The sequence below is a fragment of the Macaca mulatta genome, chromosome 3 (assembly GCF_049350105.2).
Source record: "Macaca mulatta isolate MMU2019108-1 chromosome 3, T2T-MMU8v2.0, whole genome shotgun sequence".
In the NCBI taxonomy this organism is placed as follows: Eukaryota; Metazoa; Chordata; class Mammalia; order Primates; family Cercopithecidae; genus Macaca; species Macaca mulatta.
Genome location: NC_133408.1, coordinates 13,942,442 through 13,959,857, shown reverse-complemented (window position 1 = coordinate 13,959,857; position 17,416 = coordinate 13,942,442). Strand labels below are relative to the sequence as shown.

The 17,416-nt window shown below is 47.8% G+C and overlaps 1 protein-coding gene across 1 annotated transcript in view; it reads left to right on the top strand.

Annotated features, from left to right (window-relative positions):
• The window catches only part of IFNGR2 (interferon gamma receptor 2), a 36,747-nt gene extending 20,354 nt beyond the window's left edge, over positions 1-16,393 (top strand). The window contains exons 4-7 of the mRNA XM_015132994.3: positions 5,923-6,071; positions 11,352-11,511; positions 11,890-12,047; positions 15,702-16,393. Of these exons, the coding sequence (XP_014988480.2) occupies positions 5,923-6,071; positions 11,352-11,511; positions 11,890-12,047; positions 15,702-15,836 (602 nt within the window). The 3' untranslated portion in view covers positions 15,837-16,393. The remainder of the gene's footprint in view (positions 1-5,922; positions 6,072-11,351; positions 11,512-11,889; positions 12,048-15,701) is intronic.
• Positions 16,394-17,416: the final 1,023 nt, after the last annotated feature.

Here is a 17,416-nt window from a genome sequence, read left to right as displayed (position 1 = left end):
TTTCAGAGGTACATATTAAAGTATTTGCAGATGAAATGATGTGATTGCTGAGATTTGTTCAAAGAAATCAAAATAGGCTGAGCGCAGTGGCTCACACCTGTAATACCTGTAATCCCAGCACTTTGGGAGACTGAGGCAGGTGGATCACCTAAGGTTTGGAGTGTGAGACCAGCCTGGCCAACATAGTAAAATCCCATCTCTACTAAAAATACAAAAAATTAGCTGGGTGTGGTGGCAGGCACCTGAATCCCAGCTACTTGGGAGGCTGAAGCAGGAGAATCGCTTGAACCTGGGGGCAGAGGTTGCGGTGAGCTGAGATCGCACCATTGCACTCCAGTCTGGGCAACAAGAGCGAAACTCCATCTCAAAAAGAAAAAAAAGAAAGAAAGAAATCAAAATAATCCGAAGAGCAGGAGGGGCAAGGACGAAGTTTCTAGGCATAGAAGAAATAAAAATTGGTCATAAGTTGACAGTTCATTCAGTTGGGTAATGAGTACACGAGTGTTCGTTATGATCTTCTCTCTACATTTTATTTATTTACTTTTTTTGAGACGGAGTCTTGCTCTGTCGCCCAGGCTGGAGTACAGTGGCGTGATCTCCACTCACTGCAAGCTCTGCCTTCCGGGTTCACGCCATTCTCCTGCCTCAGCCTCCCGAGTAGCTGGGACTACAGGCACCCGCCACCATGCCTGGCTAATTTTTTGTATTTTTAGTAGAGACAGGTTTTCACCATGTTAGCCAGGATGGTCTCGATCTCCTGACCTCATGATCTGCCTGCCTCAGCCTCCCAAAGTGCTGGGATTACAGGCGTGAGCCACCATGCCCGGCCAATCTACTTTCTATGTGTTTGAAATTTTCTGTAATAAAAAGCTTTTTGTTGTTGTTGGGTTTTTTTGTGTTTTTGTTTTTGTTTTGAGATGGAATCTCGCTCTGTCACCCAGGCTGGAGTGCAGTGGCACGATCTCGGCTCACTGCAAGCTCCACCTCCCGGGTTCAAGTGATTCTCCTCTCTCAGCCTCCCAAGTAGCTGGGACTACAGGTCTGTGCCACCATGCCTGGCTAATCCTGGCTAATTTTTTGTTTTTGTTGTTGTTGTTGTTGTTGTTGTTGTTTTGAGACAGAGTCCCGCTCTGTTGCCCAGGCTGGAGTGCAGTGGCACAATCTCGGCTCACTACAAGCTCTACCTCCCGAGTTCACACCATTCTCCTGCCTCAGCCTCCCGAGTATCTGGGACTACAGGTGCCCGCCACCATGCCCGGCTAATTTTTTGTATTTTTAGTAGAGACGGGGTTTCACCATGTTAGCCAGGATGGTCTTGATCTCCTGACCTCGTGATCCACCTGCCTCGGCCTCCCAAAGTGCTGGGATTACAGGTGTGACCCACCATGCCCGGCCAATAAAAAGTTTTTTTAGAGAGGCTCATGCCTGTGATCTTAGCCCATTGGGAGGCTGAGATGGGAGGATTGCTTGAGCTCAGGAGTTCAAGATGAGCCTAGGGAACATAGCAAGACCCCATCTCTATTTTTTTTTTTAAGTTTTTTTTTTAAAAAATCAGTGGTTTGTGCTAGGTGCTGTGAGGGATAGAAACAGAGAAGACCAGGCAGTCCTGCTGGTTCCTCGTCTGCTGTGGACAAGCCATTTGTCCTTGGGTACAGAACCACCCCCCATTTGAGCTATAAAGTGTCAAATAAGTGGGAATTAGGAGTATGAAGTAATGATGGCCGGGCACAGTGGCTCACCCCTGCAGTCCCAGCACTTTGGGAGGCTGAGGCAGGCAGATCATCTGAGGTTAGGAGTTCGAGACCAGCCTGGCCAACGTGGTGAAACCCCCATGTCTACTAAAAATGCAAAAGTTAGTTGGGTATGGTGGCGCATGCCTGTAATCCCAGCTACTGGGGAGGCTGAGGCATGAGAATCACTTAAGCCTGGAGGCTGAGGTGGGAGAATCTCTTGAATCTGGGAAGTGGAGGTTGCAGTGAGCCAAGATTACACCATTGCACTCCAGCCTGGGTGATAGAGCGAGGCTCCATCATTTTAAAAAAAAAAAAAGAGGAATGATAGTTACCACCACTGCCCAGGGATCAAGAGAAGGTAACAGAAGCAGGGTGTATAGTGACATTGGGTCTGGTACCAGCCAGCTGCCGCTCTCAGCTGGAGTCAAGCACCTATGTTTCTGTTAGTTACTGGCTGGGTTGCTGTTCTTTGCCCGCGTGCTTCAAAAGCTTGACACAGTGGTGGTCTCACCTCATACCTGCCACTTTCACCTCTGCTGGTGGCGTTAGAATCAGTAATGGACATGAAGGAGGTTTACCAAGTGGAGGAGTGAGATGGTGGTTGGAAGGGGCGGGCATTGGCATCACCCCCGCCTGGGTTCTTATCCCAACTCTGCCATTTACTGGCTGTTACTCTGGGCAAATAGTGTCACCTCCTGGCTTCTGTTTCCTCATCCGAGAAATGGGGATAACCTTATTTGTTTTTTTGTTTTGTTTTTTGTTTTTTTGAGGCAGTCTCATTCTGTCGCCCAGGCTGGAGTGCAGTGGAGCAATCTCAGCTCACTGCAACCTCCGCCTCCAGGTTTAAGTGATTCTTGTGCCTCAGCCTCCCCAGTAGCTGGGATTACATGCGTGTGCCACCACACCCCAGTTAATTTTGTTTTTGTTTTTGTGAGACAGAGTTTCACTCTTGTCACCCAGGCTGGAGTGCAGTGGCACGATCTTGGCTCACTGCAACCTCTGCCTCCCAGGTTCGAGTGATTCTCCTGCCTCAGCCTCCTGAATAGCTGGGATTATAGGCACCCACCACCATGCCCAGCTAATTTTTTTTTTTTTTTTTTTTTTTGAGACAGAGTCTCGCTCTGTGGCCCAGGCTGCAGTGCAGCGGCGCGATTTTGGCTCACTGCAAACTCCGCCTTCCGGGTTCATGCCATTCTCCTGCCTCAACCTTCCGAGTAGCTGGGACTACAGGTGCCCGCCACTGCTCCTGGCTAATTTTTTGTATTTTTAGTAGAGATGGGGTTTCACTGTGTTAGCCAGGATGGTCTCGATCTCCTGACCTCATGATCCGCCCACCTCGGCCTCCCAAAGTGCTGGGATTACAGGCGTGAGCCACTGCACACAGCCTAACTTTTGTATTTTTAGTAGAAATGGCATTTCCACATGTTGACCAGGCTGGTCTCAAACTCCTGACCTCAAGTGACCCGCCCACCTTGGCCTCCCAAAGTGCTGGGATTACAGGTGTGAGCCACCACGCCCTGCCCAGGATACCCTTATTTGGTGGTGACACTGATCTGTAAGAGGCTTCGTGGAAAGGCCATTTGCCTGGAGGCTCCACGCATTGTCGTCCGGTGTTCCTGGAGCCAGCCTTCCTCCAGTGCTGTGAGAGGAGTCAGATTGTTCTCCCCTCTAGAGACAAGGTTTACCACGTTCATATCAGATTCCAGGTCGGGACTTTCTTCAGAAGGGCAGGTCTGAGCCCTGTGCTTTCAGCCGTACAGTGGCCAGCTGTGGCTGGTGTCCACACTCCCACGTGCTAATGGAGATGCCCAAAGAACATGTCCTACAGCCAGGCCCTGCAGGCGCTTCTGCAACGTGCTTCTGCATGCTCTGCTCACTTAGCTGGGCCAAGGGAAGCTGGAGAACGTGTGCCAGCGTCCCTGAGCAGACTGAATGGAAGAGCATTTTGTCACTAGCAGTCAATCCACGAACATCACTGTGGCTGTTGGTGGGCCAGGCCTGACCCTGCTTCTGCCACTGGGAGTTGTCTGGACTTAGCACCTCCACCAGAACAAATAAGAGGGCACAGCTACAAACTCAGTAGTTCTTTTGCACAGAGAGAAGCTTGGCCAGATCATACACCTAACCCTCACCAACCTGGAGTGCCCAGGGGAGAGAATCCAGCCCCGCTGTTGTGAACTCACAGTGACAGCATTGTCTCCTTGTGTAAAATGTGGAGACATTGGTCTCTTAGAATTTCGAGGACCCAACCTGTACTTTGATCTGAGTTCCTCTGGTGAATTATACAATGTGCATGCTTACTTAATAAATGCTTCATAGCCCTCACTGATAGCACATCGTGAGTCACCGTCCTAGCCTGAGGTGACTATGAGGTGAATTATGTGAAAAGCCTGAACAAACAGACTTACCATGGCAACACTTCTCACTTACCGTGTTTAAATGTAGTATGGGTGTGGTGGCTCACACCTGGAATCCCAGTACTTTTGGAGGTCGAGGCAGAAGGATCACGTGAGCCCAGGAGTTCAAGACCAGCATGGGAAAACTCCAGCTTTACAAAAACAAAAACAAAAAAAAATTAGGCGTGGTGGCATGGGCCTATAGTCTCAGGTACTTGAGAGGCTGAAGTGGTTGGATCACTTCACTCGGGTGCCTGGGAGTTCAAGGTTGCAGTGAGCCACGATTGCACTACTGTACTCCAGCCCGGGCAACAGACCAAGACCCTGTCTCAAAAAAATTTATTTTAATTAATAAATAAACATAGTATTACAAGAAGCTAGGAGACAAATGTACGTAAAGTTTATAAACACCAGTTTTGCTCAGTTATATTGGAATTTTATGTATATTGTAGGTAAGGGCTAACAAAATCATTTCCCCTCCGCAGGAAAATTTGACCTTTGGTTAACCTTCCAGTTTTGTTTCTCTGGAAAGCTGACACTAAAGGTGTCATGTCAACCGTGTTACTAAGTGGCACTACTTATGGTCACATGGCCCCTGATTGGTAAACTGCATCTCAGCTGTGACAATCCTAAATACCTGGCAGAAAGCCACATCTCTGCGATCTGCTGGGCACAGTGATTCTTGCAATTAGGCGTGTCCTTTGTGGGGGCCCTGGAAACAACTCCTAGGGAATTATTGTAAGAGACACTGGCTCTGGCGGCCTTTCATTCAGGGAGGCTTTTGCACCTGCCTGGTGGAATCTCACCTTCTGGCATCGGCGCTGCCCCCTGAGTAGCCAGAGGGACTTGCTCTGGGCCACACTGTGGACTGCCTCAAGGCCTCTCCTTCTACCTGGAGCATGGGTGTGGTGGCTCACACTCCAGGTGCTGCCTTCAAGTCAGCCTCACACCTGGAGCCGCCTCTTGTAGACTTGTGCATCCAAAGTCAGCTCCACTGCATGTATAAATAGAAATATGGCTGGGCTCAGTGGCTCACGCCTGTAATCCCAGCACTTTGGGAGGCCAAGGCGGGTGGATCACCTGAGGTCAGTAGTTTGAAACCAGCCTGGCCAACTTGGTGAAACCCCGTCTCTACTAAAAATATAAAAATTATCTGGGTGTAGTGGCGTGTGCCTGTAATTGCAACTACACGAGAGGCTGAGGCAGGAGAATCGCTTGAACCCGGAAGGCAGAGGTTGCAGTGAGCCGAGATTGCACCACTGCACTCCAGCCTGGGCGACATGAGCAACATTCCATCTCAAAAATAAATAAATAAATAAATAAATAAATAAATAAATAAATAAATAAATAAAATAAATAGGCCAGGCGCGGTGGCTCACGCCTGTAATCTCAGCACTTTGGCAGGCTGAGGCAGGCAGATCACGAGGTCAGGAGTTTGAGAACAGCCTGGCCAACATGAAGATACCCTGTCTCTACTAAAAATATAAAAATTAGCCAGACATGGTGGCACATGCCTGTAATCCCAGCTACTTGAGAGGCTGAGGCAAGAGAATTGCTTGAGCCCGGGAGGTGGAGGTTGTGGTGAGCTGAGATCACGCGACTGCACTCCAGCCTGGGCGACAGAGCAAGACTCCGTCTCGAAAAAATAATAAATAAATAAATAGATAAAAATATATGTGTGTAGATATCTACACCCACTATATATATGTATTGCATTATACATATATAGAGTGTATTATATCTATAATACATATGTGTATGTGTATGATTTTCTCTTTGTAATTCTTTTTCAGTGACTGTCGGGCCTCCAGAAAACATTGAGGTGACCCCAGGAGAAGGCTCCCTCATCATCAGGTTCTCCTCTCCCTTTGACATCGCTGATGCCTCCACAGCCTTTTTTTGGTATTATGTCCGTTACTGGGAAAAAGGAGGACTCCAGCAGGCAAGAGCATGTTCCTTTTTTGTTTGGGTTTTCTTTTCTTTGCAGTTTCTGGCTTAGCAATAGAAAGAAACCTTTAACATGGGCAAAAACAGGGTGTCCCCATGTCCTCGCGTCCTCATAGAGACTGAGCCCTGAGCCTGTTTTCATCGTCCTCTTCAAGACCTGTTTTTCCACTCGGTATGCTGAGACCTCCCTCCGCCAGGCCGATCTGAAGGGCTGGCCATCCTTTGATGTCACTCTGTTTCCTTGTGTGGGGTCCAGACTTAGCCAGTGCCCTGCTCACAATACCTTTGCCACGCTCTGCAGTTTGGAGGAGGTTTTAGTGGGCCTGGTTCTCCATGAGGAATCCACAACTACAGCCTGCAAGGCTTAACTGTATAAATGTTTGAACAGTTTGTGAAAAGGGCACATGTGGAATCGGGGGGAAACAAAGGGAGAAAGAGCCTTCCAGAGAGCAGCAGGTATGATCACGTTAACAGAGGTGCATGATATCAGAGGGGCCTGGTTAGCCTCGGGGAGCACAGGAAAAAACATGATGGTCTTGAAGCATGTCCAGTGCCTAAATTATCCCAGCTATGTTTAATGAGGTTCTGCTATCTATGTGAACTTCATAATTTCCTAAATTCAACATTATTATGGTTTTTGATAATAAGAGCTTACATTTATTGAGAGCTTCCTTTGTGTTTGGCTCTGGGCCAGCATTTTAGAATTTTAGATACTTCATCTCATTTCATCTTTTTTTTTTTTTTTTTAGCTGGAGTTTCATTCTTGATGCCCAGCTAGTTTTTGTATTTTTAGTAGAGATGGGGTTTCACCATATTGATCAGGCTGGTCTCGAACTCCTGACCTCAGGTGATCTGCCCACCTTGGCCACCTAAAGTGCTGGGATTACAGGCATGAGCCACCGTGCCTAGCCCATTTCATCTTTATACTAATCCGTTTGCAGAGAGGGAATCCAAGTCGTTAAGTGACTTGTCTCAGGTCAGTAGCAAACCACTGGCAGAGCAGAGCAGAGATGCCTAGCTTCAGAGCCGTGCTCTTGACCACCATGTTTTTCTGCCACACACTTTGTATCTGCGCTTCTCTCTCTTTTTTTTTTTTTAAATTATTGTTCTTTTTTTCTTTTTCTTTTTTTTTTTGAGACAGTCTCACTCTGTCGCCCAGGCTGGACTGCAGTGGCGCGATCTCGGCTCACTGCAAGCTCCGCCTCCCAGGTTCACGCCATTCTCCTGCCTCAGCCGCCTGAATAGCTGGGACTACAGGCGCCCGCCACCATGCCCGGCTAATTTTTTGTATTTTTAGTAGAGACGGGGTTTCACCGTGTTAGCCAGGATGGTCTCGATCTCCTGACCTCGTGATCCGCCCACCTCGGCCTCCCAAAGTGTTGGGATTACAGGCGTGAGCCACCGCGCCCGGCCTATTGTTCTTTTTTTGAGACAGTCTCACTGTCGTCCAGGCTGGAGTACTGTGGTACAATCTTGGCTCACTGCCACCTCTACCTCCCAGGCTCAAGCAATCCACCCACTTCAGCTTCCCGAGTAGCTGGAATTACAGGCCTGTGCCAACCACACCCGGCTAACATTTTAAAATTTTTTTTGTAGAGATGGGGTTTTGCCATGTTGCTCAAGCTGGTCTCGAACTCATGGTCTCAAACAATCTGCCCACCTCAGTCTCCGAAAGTGCTGAGGTTACAGGCATGAGCCCCTGTTCCCAGCCTCCTCTTCATTTCATTATGGGGAGTATGAAACTGGCAAGGTTGAGACTCACTGAAAAACAGATTTAGCATCTAGGAAATAGGGAAAAATCATTTCTCCAAATCAGAGCTCAAGATCTGGGTCAATTAGAATAGAAGGAGCCTGGCAGAATCCAGAAGAGAGAGACTCTGCCTCTTCCAAGCTGTCCTCACCAACCGGATATGGTGCCGGAAATGCAGGAGATGGGGTGGGCGCTCTGGCCACGTTTTTCTCCACGCTTTGGTTGGTTTCTTCACTTGAGGGCACTGTGTTGCTGTGCTACCTCCCACCCTAGATCGCTCAAAGGACTCCCAGGGCCCAGCACAGCCACGCTCTCATTTCTTTTGTTTTGTTTTGTTCTGAGACAGAGTTTCACTGTGTCGCCCAGGGTGGAGTGCAGTGCCACAGTCTCGGCTCATGGGTTCAAGAGATTCTTCTGTCTCAGCCTCCCCATCTGTGCCTGGCCCACACTCTGATTTTTTACAGCAAAAGGATGCAAAGCAAAATCGGCAAAGGGAAGAGGCACATGAAGGAAAGTCCACGGGTGTCCAGGGGTGGGCTTCTGGGAGCCCTCCCCGAGCGGAGTCACGCAGGACACACTTCATTCCTCCACCAGCAAGCTGTGACTGCACGCGTGAACTGCTGTCTGCCAGGGAGGCTTGTGAGAGACCCAGCGCCCAGGGTTTTTACTGGCACTAGCCACATACGCACCTTCTGTCTAGCGTATGCCAAAATTCCAACTCCCAGAAGGAAAGCAGATGCTCCTCATAAAGAACACACACTGCAAACAGTGTAGGGACAGTAAAGCCACCTTACCAGTTTGGGAATGGGAGGCATAAACCTGAAATCCAAATTCCCAGGCTGGGCGCCGTGGCTCACGCCTGAAACCCCAGCACTGTGGGAGGCCGAGGCAGGCGGATCACTTGGGGTCAGGGGTTCGAGACAGGCCTGGCCAGCATGGTGAAAACCCATCTCTACTAAAAATACAAAAATTAGCCAGGCGTTGTGGCGGGCCCCTGTGATCCCAGTTACTTGGGAGGCTGAAGCAGGAGAATCGCTTGAACCTGGGAGGTGGAGGTTGCAGCGAGTTGAGATCGCACCACTGCACTCCAGCCTGGGCAATGGAGCAAGACTCCGTCTCAAACACACACACACACACACACACACACACAGACACACACACACACACACACCCCCACACACACACACCCCCACACACACACCCACACACACCCACACACACACACACACACACACACAGCCTGGGCAATGGAGCAAGACTCCGTCTCAAACACACACACACACACACACACACACACAGACACACACACACACACACAGCCACACACACACACACACACACACACACACACACACACACACACAGCCTGGGCAATGGAGCAAGACTCCGTCTCAAACACACACACACACACACACACACACACACACACAGACACACACACACACACACACACACACACACACACACACAAATTCCCAGATGTCAGCCAAGGGTCGACCTTGAAATCAGGCCCTTCAAAGGCCATTAGTGTGAGGCCTGTTACATTAGCTCTTCTGCAGTCTGTGATTCTGAATTTTAGGAATTCCAATTGAATGCTGAAATAAACCCAAAGGGAATTTTCATCCTTAAAATCGCGTCTTCCTCTGCCCTGGCAGTCACCACCACTAAACAGAAGAAAAGATAATGTAAAACCATCAAGTAATACTGCAATTCATAGATAATACAATTATGTTTGTATTTTTATTTTTTAACTTTAATTTTTCAGAGACAATTCCACTCTCTCACCCAGGCTGGAGTGCAGTGGTGCAATCAGAGCTCACTGTAGCCTCCAATTCCCAGGCTCAAGCTGTCCTCCCACTTTGGCCTCCCAAGCAGCTGGGACTATAGGCATGCACCACCATGACCAGCTTATTTATTTATTTTTTTCCATAGAGACGCGGGGAGGGGGTCTCACTATGTTACCCAAGCTCAAACTCAAGTGATTGTCCCACCTCAGCCTCCCGAAGTGCTGGAATTACAGGCATGAGCCACCACGCCTGGCCTATTTTTCTATTTTAAAAAATAATAACATGTTCTGTACTTGGATAATCTGCCTTTTTTCAGTTAACAGTTTAGCAGCCTTGTCTTCCCATGTTTTCAAGCATATGTTATGCCGTCATTTCATGTGACTGCAGTGGATTATATTGTATCTCAAAATTAGAAAACAGTTCTTTGCAAGAAACCCTGTACTGCCATAGTAGGGTATCGCTGTTTTCCACTTCGGTGTGGGACAGTGACAACCTTGCCAGGACAAGAGTGAGGAGCCATTGCCTGGAGGACCAGGTGGGGAGGCAGCAAGGTCTGCTCGAGGCAACAGGGGATGCAGGGAGGAGACACAGAACCCTCCTGGAGTCTGGGGTCCAGTTGTCTCCTGATGTCATAAATCTCTAAGGTCATTTTAGCTGAAACTATAGGAGGATCAAGCACATTTTGGTCAAACTAGAAGCAGGTTGGGAATGAAAGGAACATTATTTCCTAGAATAATTTTTTCTCTGTTGACTAACTTGAGGTATCTAGATTAACTATGAGATACAAAATGTTGGCTGGGCGTGGTGGCTCACGCCTGTAATCCCAGCACTTTGGGAGGCCGAGGCAGGTGGATCACCTGAGGTCAGGAGCTCAAGACCAGCCTGGGCAACATGGGGAAACCCTGTCTCTACTAAAAATACAAAAATGAGCTGGACGTGGTGGTGGGCACCTATAATCCCAGCAACTTAGGAGTTGGAGGCAGGAGAATTGCTTGAACCTGGGAAGCGGAGGTTGCAGTGAGCTGAGGTTGCACCACTGCAATCCAGCCTGGTGACAGAGCGAAACTCCATCTCAAAAAAAAAAAAAAAAAAAGAAGAAGAAGAAAGAAAGAAATACAAAATATTAGTTTGTTTGTTTTGAGATACAGTCTTGCTCTGTCACCCAGGCTGGAGTGCAGTGGCACAATCTTGGCTCACTGCAGCCTCCACCTCCTGGTCCAAGTGATTCTCCTCCGTCAGCCTCCCATGCAGCTGGGATTACAGGTGTGCGCCACCACATCCAGCTAATTTTTGTACTTTTAGTGGAGACAGGGTTTTGAGATGTTTGCCAGGCTGGTCTCCAACTCCTGACCTCAGGTGATCCGCCCACCTTGGCCTCCCAAAGTGGTGGGATTACAGGCGTGAGCCACCCCATCCAGCTCAAAATGTTAATTTTAGAGGAGAAAAAGGTTATCCTAGAAATTGGGATTTACTGAAGTCTAGTTATTACAATGGGCACTCTGAGACCACACAGCCAGAAACAGTTCTAAAGCTATCAGCCTCTTTGACCACACAACACACCAGTTTTCACACATACAATGTGTCCACTGCCCGCCAGTGACCCGCTAAAAATGGCATCTTCTTCTCCTTTGGTTGTCGTGTTCACAGTGAATTTGAGGAAACATCAGAAAAGATGGAGGCAGCTTGGCCGTGTTCATTCAAGGGATTTACATGTGTGCTTGTGGTGTTTTTAAAACAGGTCAAAGGCCCTTTCAGAAGCAACTCCATTTCATTGGATAACTTAAAACCCTTCAGAGTGTACTGTTTACAAGTCCAGGCACAACTGCTTTGGAACAAAAGTAACATCTTTAGACTGGGGCATTTAAGCAACACATCTTGCTACGAAACGATGGCAGATGGTAAAATATACCTTCTTATGTCCTTTCTGAACTGGGAAAGAATACTCCTCCAATAGTGAAATCGGGGACCGCCTATGAGGTCATGGGTGGTGGGAGTGGGGAGAGCCAGTGAGAAGAGAGTGCTGAACTGCAGGTGTAATGAGCTTGTGCTGGGATCTGCGGTCGCGGAGGCTGCCGGACAGCTACCGCTGGCTTTATTTCATTATAGGATTGACTTCAGCTATTAACGTAAGCGTACTGGGTGAGGGTGGGGATAGGGGCACCTGCCCATTCTACTAGGCCAGGAATGCTTTTTAAGCAGCATGGATGGAACATTAACTGATGTTTGTGTTGTGTGTAGGAAGATCATTCTGTTCACTTTCGTGTCCTTTTTTTTAGCCTCCACCGAGCTTCAGCAAGTCATCCTGATCTCCGTGGGAACATTTTCGTTGCTGTCGGTGCTGGCAGGGGCCTGTTTCTTCCTGGTCCTGAAATACAGAGGCCTGATTAAATACTGGTTTCACACTCCACCAAGCATTCCGTTACAGATAGAAGAGGTATGTGTGCACATTTCTTTTTTTTTTTTTTTTTTTTTTGAGATAGGGTCTTGCTCTGTTGCAGGCTGGACTGTTGTGGTATAATCTCTGCTCACTGCAGCCTCCGTCTCCCAGGTTCAAGCGATTCTGCCACCTCAGCCTCCTGAGTAGCTGGTATTACAAGTGCTCACCACCATGGCCTGCTAATTTTTGTATTTTTGGTAGAGATGGAGTTTTGCTGTGTTGGCCAGACTGGTCTCGAACTCCTGACCTCAAGTGATCCGCCCACCTCAGCCTCCCAAAGTGCTGGGATTACAGGCGTGAGCCACTGCGCCTGGCCACGCAGACATCTTAATGGTGACACAACAGGGCCCCACTGCCCCGGCAACCCCTAAGAGTGCAGCAGTGGGCAAAGCCGTGGACACAGAGATTTGTGTTAAAAATTGCATGGGGTTATTTATACCCCATGTTCATATTGACTCGATTCACAGCAGCCAAAAGGTGGAAGCACTCTGGTGTCGTTGAAGGATGAATAGATAAACCAATGGATGGTCTTTCCATACGATGGAATGTCATTCAGCATTAGAAAGGAAGGGGATTGTGACACATGCCACCACGTGGATGGACCTTGAGGACATTATGCCGAGTGGAGTAGGACAGTCACGAAAGGATACCGTATGCTTCCACTTAAATGAGGTCCCCAGAGTCATCAAATCCATAAAGACGGGAAGTAGAATGGTGGTTGCGATAGTGGAGGGAGGAAAGCGGGAAGTTCGTGTTGAGTGGGGCCAGAGTTTCAGTTCTGGAGCTGTAGAGAGTTCTCGAGATGGATGGTGGTCATGATTGCACAATGTGAATGTGCTTGGCACTACCGAACTGTACACCTAAAAAGAGTTATAACGGTACATTTTATGTTATGTGCATTTTACCACAATTTAATTTTTTTTAATGGCATGGGATTGGCTAAAAAGGTGGCAGTAGGCCCCTCTCAGGCAGATCTCCTCTGCTCTCTGGAGAATGCGCCAGGGAAGTGGCCTGGCTGGAGGATGTGAAGGCGGTGGAGAGGGTGATCAGGAGCTTGAGCTTTGGGGCCCACAGGGTGCTTAGGAGGGCCCTAAGGCAGAGTCAACCCCCAGAGCTGTGAGTGCCAGGCCCTATGCGCCACTGCCCAGTGAGTATTGGCTAGTGTTTGGAAGGACTTGAGAAAGAACAGCAGTGTGCGTCTTGTGGAAAGTCTTATTTTTCCTGCATAGCCCCAGCCCCCTGAGGCTCTGTGAGACCACTGGGCCTTCTGAGGGACATGGTCAGGACATTTTGGATATGAGAGGCGAGCTGAAAAAAGAACATTTAAAAAGCATTTGCAGCCAGGCGTAGTGAACCACACCTGTAATCCCAGCACTTTGGGAGGCCAAGACAGGAGGATCACCTGAGGTCAGGAGCTGGAGACCAGCCTGGCCAACATGGTGAAACCCTGTCTCTACCAAAAATACAAAAATTAGCCAGGCATGATGGTGGGTGCCTATAATCCCAGCTACTCAGGAGGCTGAGGCAGGAGAATCACTTGAACCAGGAGGTGGAAGTTACAGTGAGCCAAGATCACACCACAGCACTTTAGCCTGGGTGACAGAGCAAAACTTCATCTCAAAAAATAAAAATAAATTAAATAAAAAGCATTTGCTTCTGGAGGCTTCACATTATTCTTGGGTAAACCCAGAGTAAAGGTGTTGGAAACAGAATGTTACTCAGTTACATGAGGGTGAACAGATGTTAGATAAGGTCCAAGTCTACAGAAACACAGCGGCACTTTCAGAGAGAACCCTAGTCACTTGTTCCTTCATCTGTCATGATGTATTTTAGGTACATAGGCCATATACAGATTCCCTACTAGAACCTCCCTGGTTAATACTGTCACAAAATCGTAGCTCCTAACAGGTCTCAGAATCTTTCTTGCAGTCATGATCTCTCTCTCCTGGTAGAATGGCCAGCTGAGCCCTAGTACATGAATTTACTATGAGTCATTCCTCTGAGAAATGAACAGAAAACACAGGCCTGTCGGTCCACTTTCCTAGGAAAGCGTGAAGAACATCCACCAAAGGTCTCTGAGTTACATGACAACAGTGAATCATGTTTCACTTATAATTCTGGGGTCTCACAAGGGTACGTGTTTTGGTTTTGTTCCTCTTTCCATCAGTCAGCTACAAGCTTATTGTCTTTCAGTATCTTTCAGCATTTCCAAGAGCTACATACTAGGTTCTTGGTAACTTGGTGAATCTGTGGCTAAGCCTAAAGCCTGTGGGAGCAAAAGGGAAATTAATTGCTGGGAAACACCCCTTTATATGTTAAGGCCTAAGGCCCTCCCTCCCAGATTCTCTGCTTGCTGCGCGCTGCGCGCTGTTGTGAGGGGAGGGGTGGAGGAGTGCCTGAGACCAATGCTTACGAACTTGCCCTCTTTTTCCCCATCACAGCTGAACAAGAGCCCCCAGTCCCTCCTTCGCTGAAAGGTTATCATTTGAGATGTTTTAAGATTAATAACCCACAGGCCTGCACTGAGGGTTGCAAGGAAGAACTTGCTTTTCTTCCAATCAGAAAATCAGACAAAAAAACCCAAAAAACGAAACTTGCTCTTCCTGAGTTTTGCCCTTTTACACTCTCAGCATATTAACATGATCAGCCCTGGGATGGGTATTAAAGTTATTACTGAGATGAGGGGTAAGGAGTATTCAACTATTAGAAGTTGTTGGCCGGGCGCAGTGGCTCATGCCTGTAATCCCAGCACTTTGGGAGGCCGACGCGCGTGGATCACGAGGTCACCGGGCCAACATGGTGAAACCCTGTCTCTACTAAAAATACAAAACTTACCCAGGCGTGCACCTGTAGTCCCAGCTACTCGGGAGGCGGAGGCAGGAGAATCGCTTGAACCAGGGATTCGGAGGTTGCAGTGAGCCGAGATCACGCCACTGCACTCCAGCCTGGCGACAGAGCAAGACTCCATCTCAAAAAAAAAAAAAAAAAAAAAAAATTAGCTGGCCGTAGTGGTGCATGCCTGCAATCCTAGCTACTTGGGAGGCTGAGGCAGGAGATTGCTTGAACCTGGGAGGCAGAAGTTGCAGTGAGCTGAGATCGCGCCACTGCACTCCAGCCTGGGTGAAAGAGATACTCTGACTCAAAAAAAAAAAGAAAAAAAAATTGTTTCATTGTTGAAAAAAAAGAAAAAGAAGTTATGTCATTGGTGGACAGAATCAACTTATACCTTAATAAAATAACAACTATACCAATTAAAACTAAAGTAGGCCAGGTGCAGCTGCTCACACTTACAATCCCAGTACTTTGGGAGGCCAAGGTGGCTGGGTCATTTGCAGTGAGGAGTTTGAGACCAGCCTGGCCAACATGGTGAGACCCCGTCTCTACTAAAAATACAAAAAATTAGCCAGGCGTGGTGGCGCGCGCCTGTAGTCCCAGCTGCTCAGGAGGCTGAGGCAGGAGAATCACTTGAACCCAGGAGGTGGAGGTTGCAGTGAGCCGACATCACACCACTGCACTCTAGCCTAGGTGACAGAGTGAGACTCCGTCTCAAACAAAACAATTTTAAAAGCACAACAAAAAAAACTAAAGTTCAGAGGTCTGGTGTATTGAACTGGTAAACTCATTACAATTTTGTTTTCCAATCTCCCCAAGTATTTAAAGGACCCAACCCAGCCCATCTTAGAGGTCTTGGACAAGGACAGCTCACCAAAGGATGACGTCTGGGACTCTGTGTCCATCATTTCCTTTCCAGAAAAGGAGCAAGATGATGTTCTCCAAACACTTTGAACCAAAGCATGGGTCTAGCCCACTGGCCCCCTGGAAGAGATCGTCGAACCAGTGGAGCTGCTGGAGTTCTGTCTGGACTTCCCAGAGACCAGTATTCCCTTTTCCTGCCTCTAAAAGGCCTGTCCCTGCCTTGTGAGAGACAGTGGGTCTCATGGGGGTGACAAGCTTTTTTTTTTCTTCTTGAAGAATTTTCAAAATGAAACAAGTTTTTAGAATGATTCTATGGAGATATCCCAGGAAAATTAAGGCTTCTCTTAAACACTAAAAAGTCATGTAATTGCTTGTTAGCAAAATGGATATGACACATCTCTGATACTTTTTTCATTGTTTGTGCTGAGCAGTCAGAAGACGTGGTCGTCTTCTCAACTTCAGCAAATGAGCCGGAGCCCCTCGGGCAGGTCACACAACCTGTCCCAGCCTGTCCCAGTGAAGGACACTGAGTGGCCCTTCATGTACTTCCATGGTGTGCTGGCTTAAAATGTAATTAATCCTGTAAATATACTCCTAGTAATTTAAGATTTTGTTTTTAAACTAGAAATAAAAGACTGTATAGCACATGTTTTTTTTTAAGTCTATGTGAAGTCTTTTCTTTATTGTAGCTTATTTTCTGCAGAGTTTCAGCTTTTTAAAATTACTCAATCTAAACTTGTTTTTTCTTAAATAACACCTGCTAGAGCTACAGAGGCCTCACGGGAACTCAGCAAACACTTCCTGTGGATGTTACTTGATCCTCCAAAGGTTATAAAGGAGGCTGGGGCCAAGTGCAGTGGCTCATGCCTGTAATCCCAACACTTTGGGAGGCTGAGGTGGGTGGATCACTGGAGGCCAGGAGTTCTAGACCAGCCTGGGCAACATGGCGAAACCCCGGTCTCTATGAAAAATATAAAACTTAGCCAGCTGTGATGACATGTACCTGTAGTCCCAGCTACTTGGGAGGCTAAAGTGGGAGGATGCCTTAGCCTGGGAGGCAGAGGTTACCATGAGCCAAAATGATGCCACTGCACTCCAGCGTGGGAGACAGAGTGAGACCCTATCTTAAAAAAAAAAAAAAAAAAAAAAAAGGATGGGCATGGTGGCTCACGCCTGTAATCCCAGCACTTTGGGAGGTCAAGATGGGAGGATCGCTTGAGGCCAGGAGTTTGAGAACAGCCTGGGCAACATAGTGAGACCTTGTTTTCACAAAAAATAAAAAATTAGCTAGTCATGGTGGTGCACACCTGTAGTCCTAGCTACTCAGGAGGCTGAGACCAGAGGATCATTTGAGCCTAGGAGTTCAAGGTTGCAGTGAGCAATGATTGCACCACTACATTCCAGCCTTGGCAACAGAGCAAGAGAGACCCTGTCTCAAAAATATAAAAGTTATAAGGGGGATTTGCAGAAGGCACATTAGCACTTCATTTATATGTGACAAGTTACACTGTGTTGACCAAGGCAGGCGTTTGTGGGCAATAAAGATAATTAACTGATTAATCAGTAGTAGTAGCCACTGAGCACGCAAGTCATCTGTCAGTATTGTTGGGCTCTGTTGTTCAAAGGATATGTATTTAAAATCCATTTATAGGCTGGGCGCAGTGGCTCAC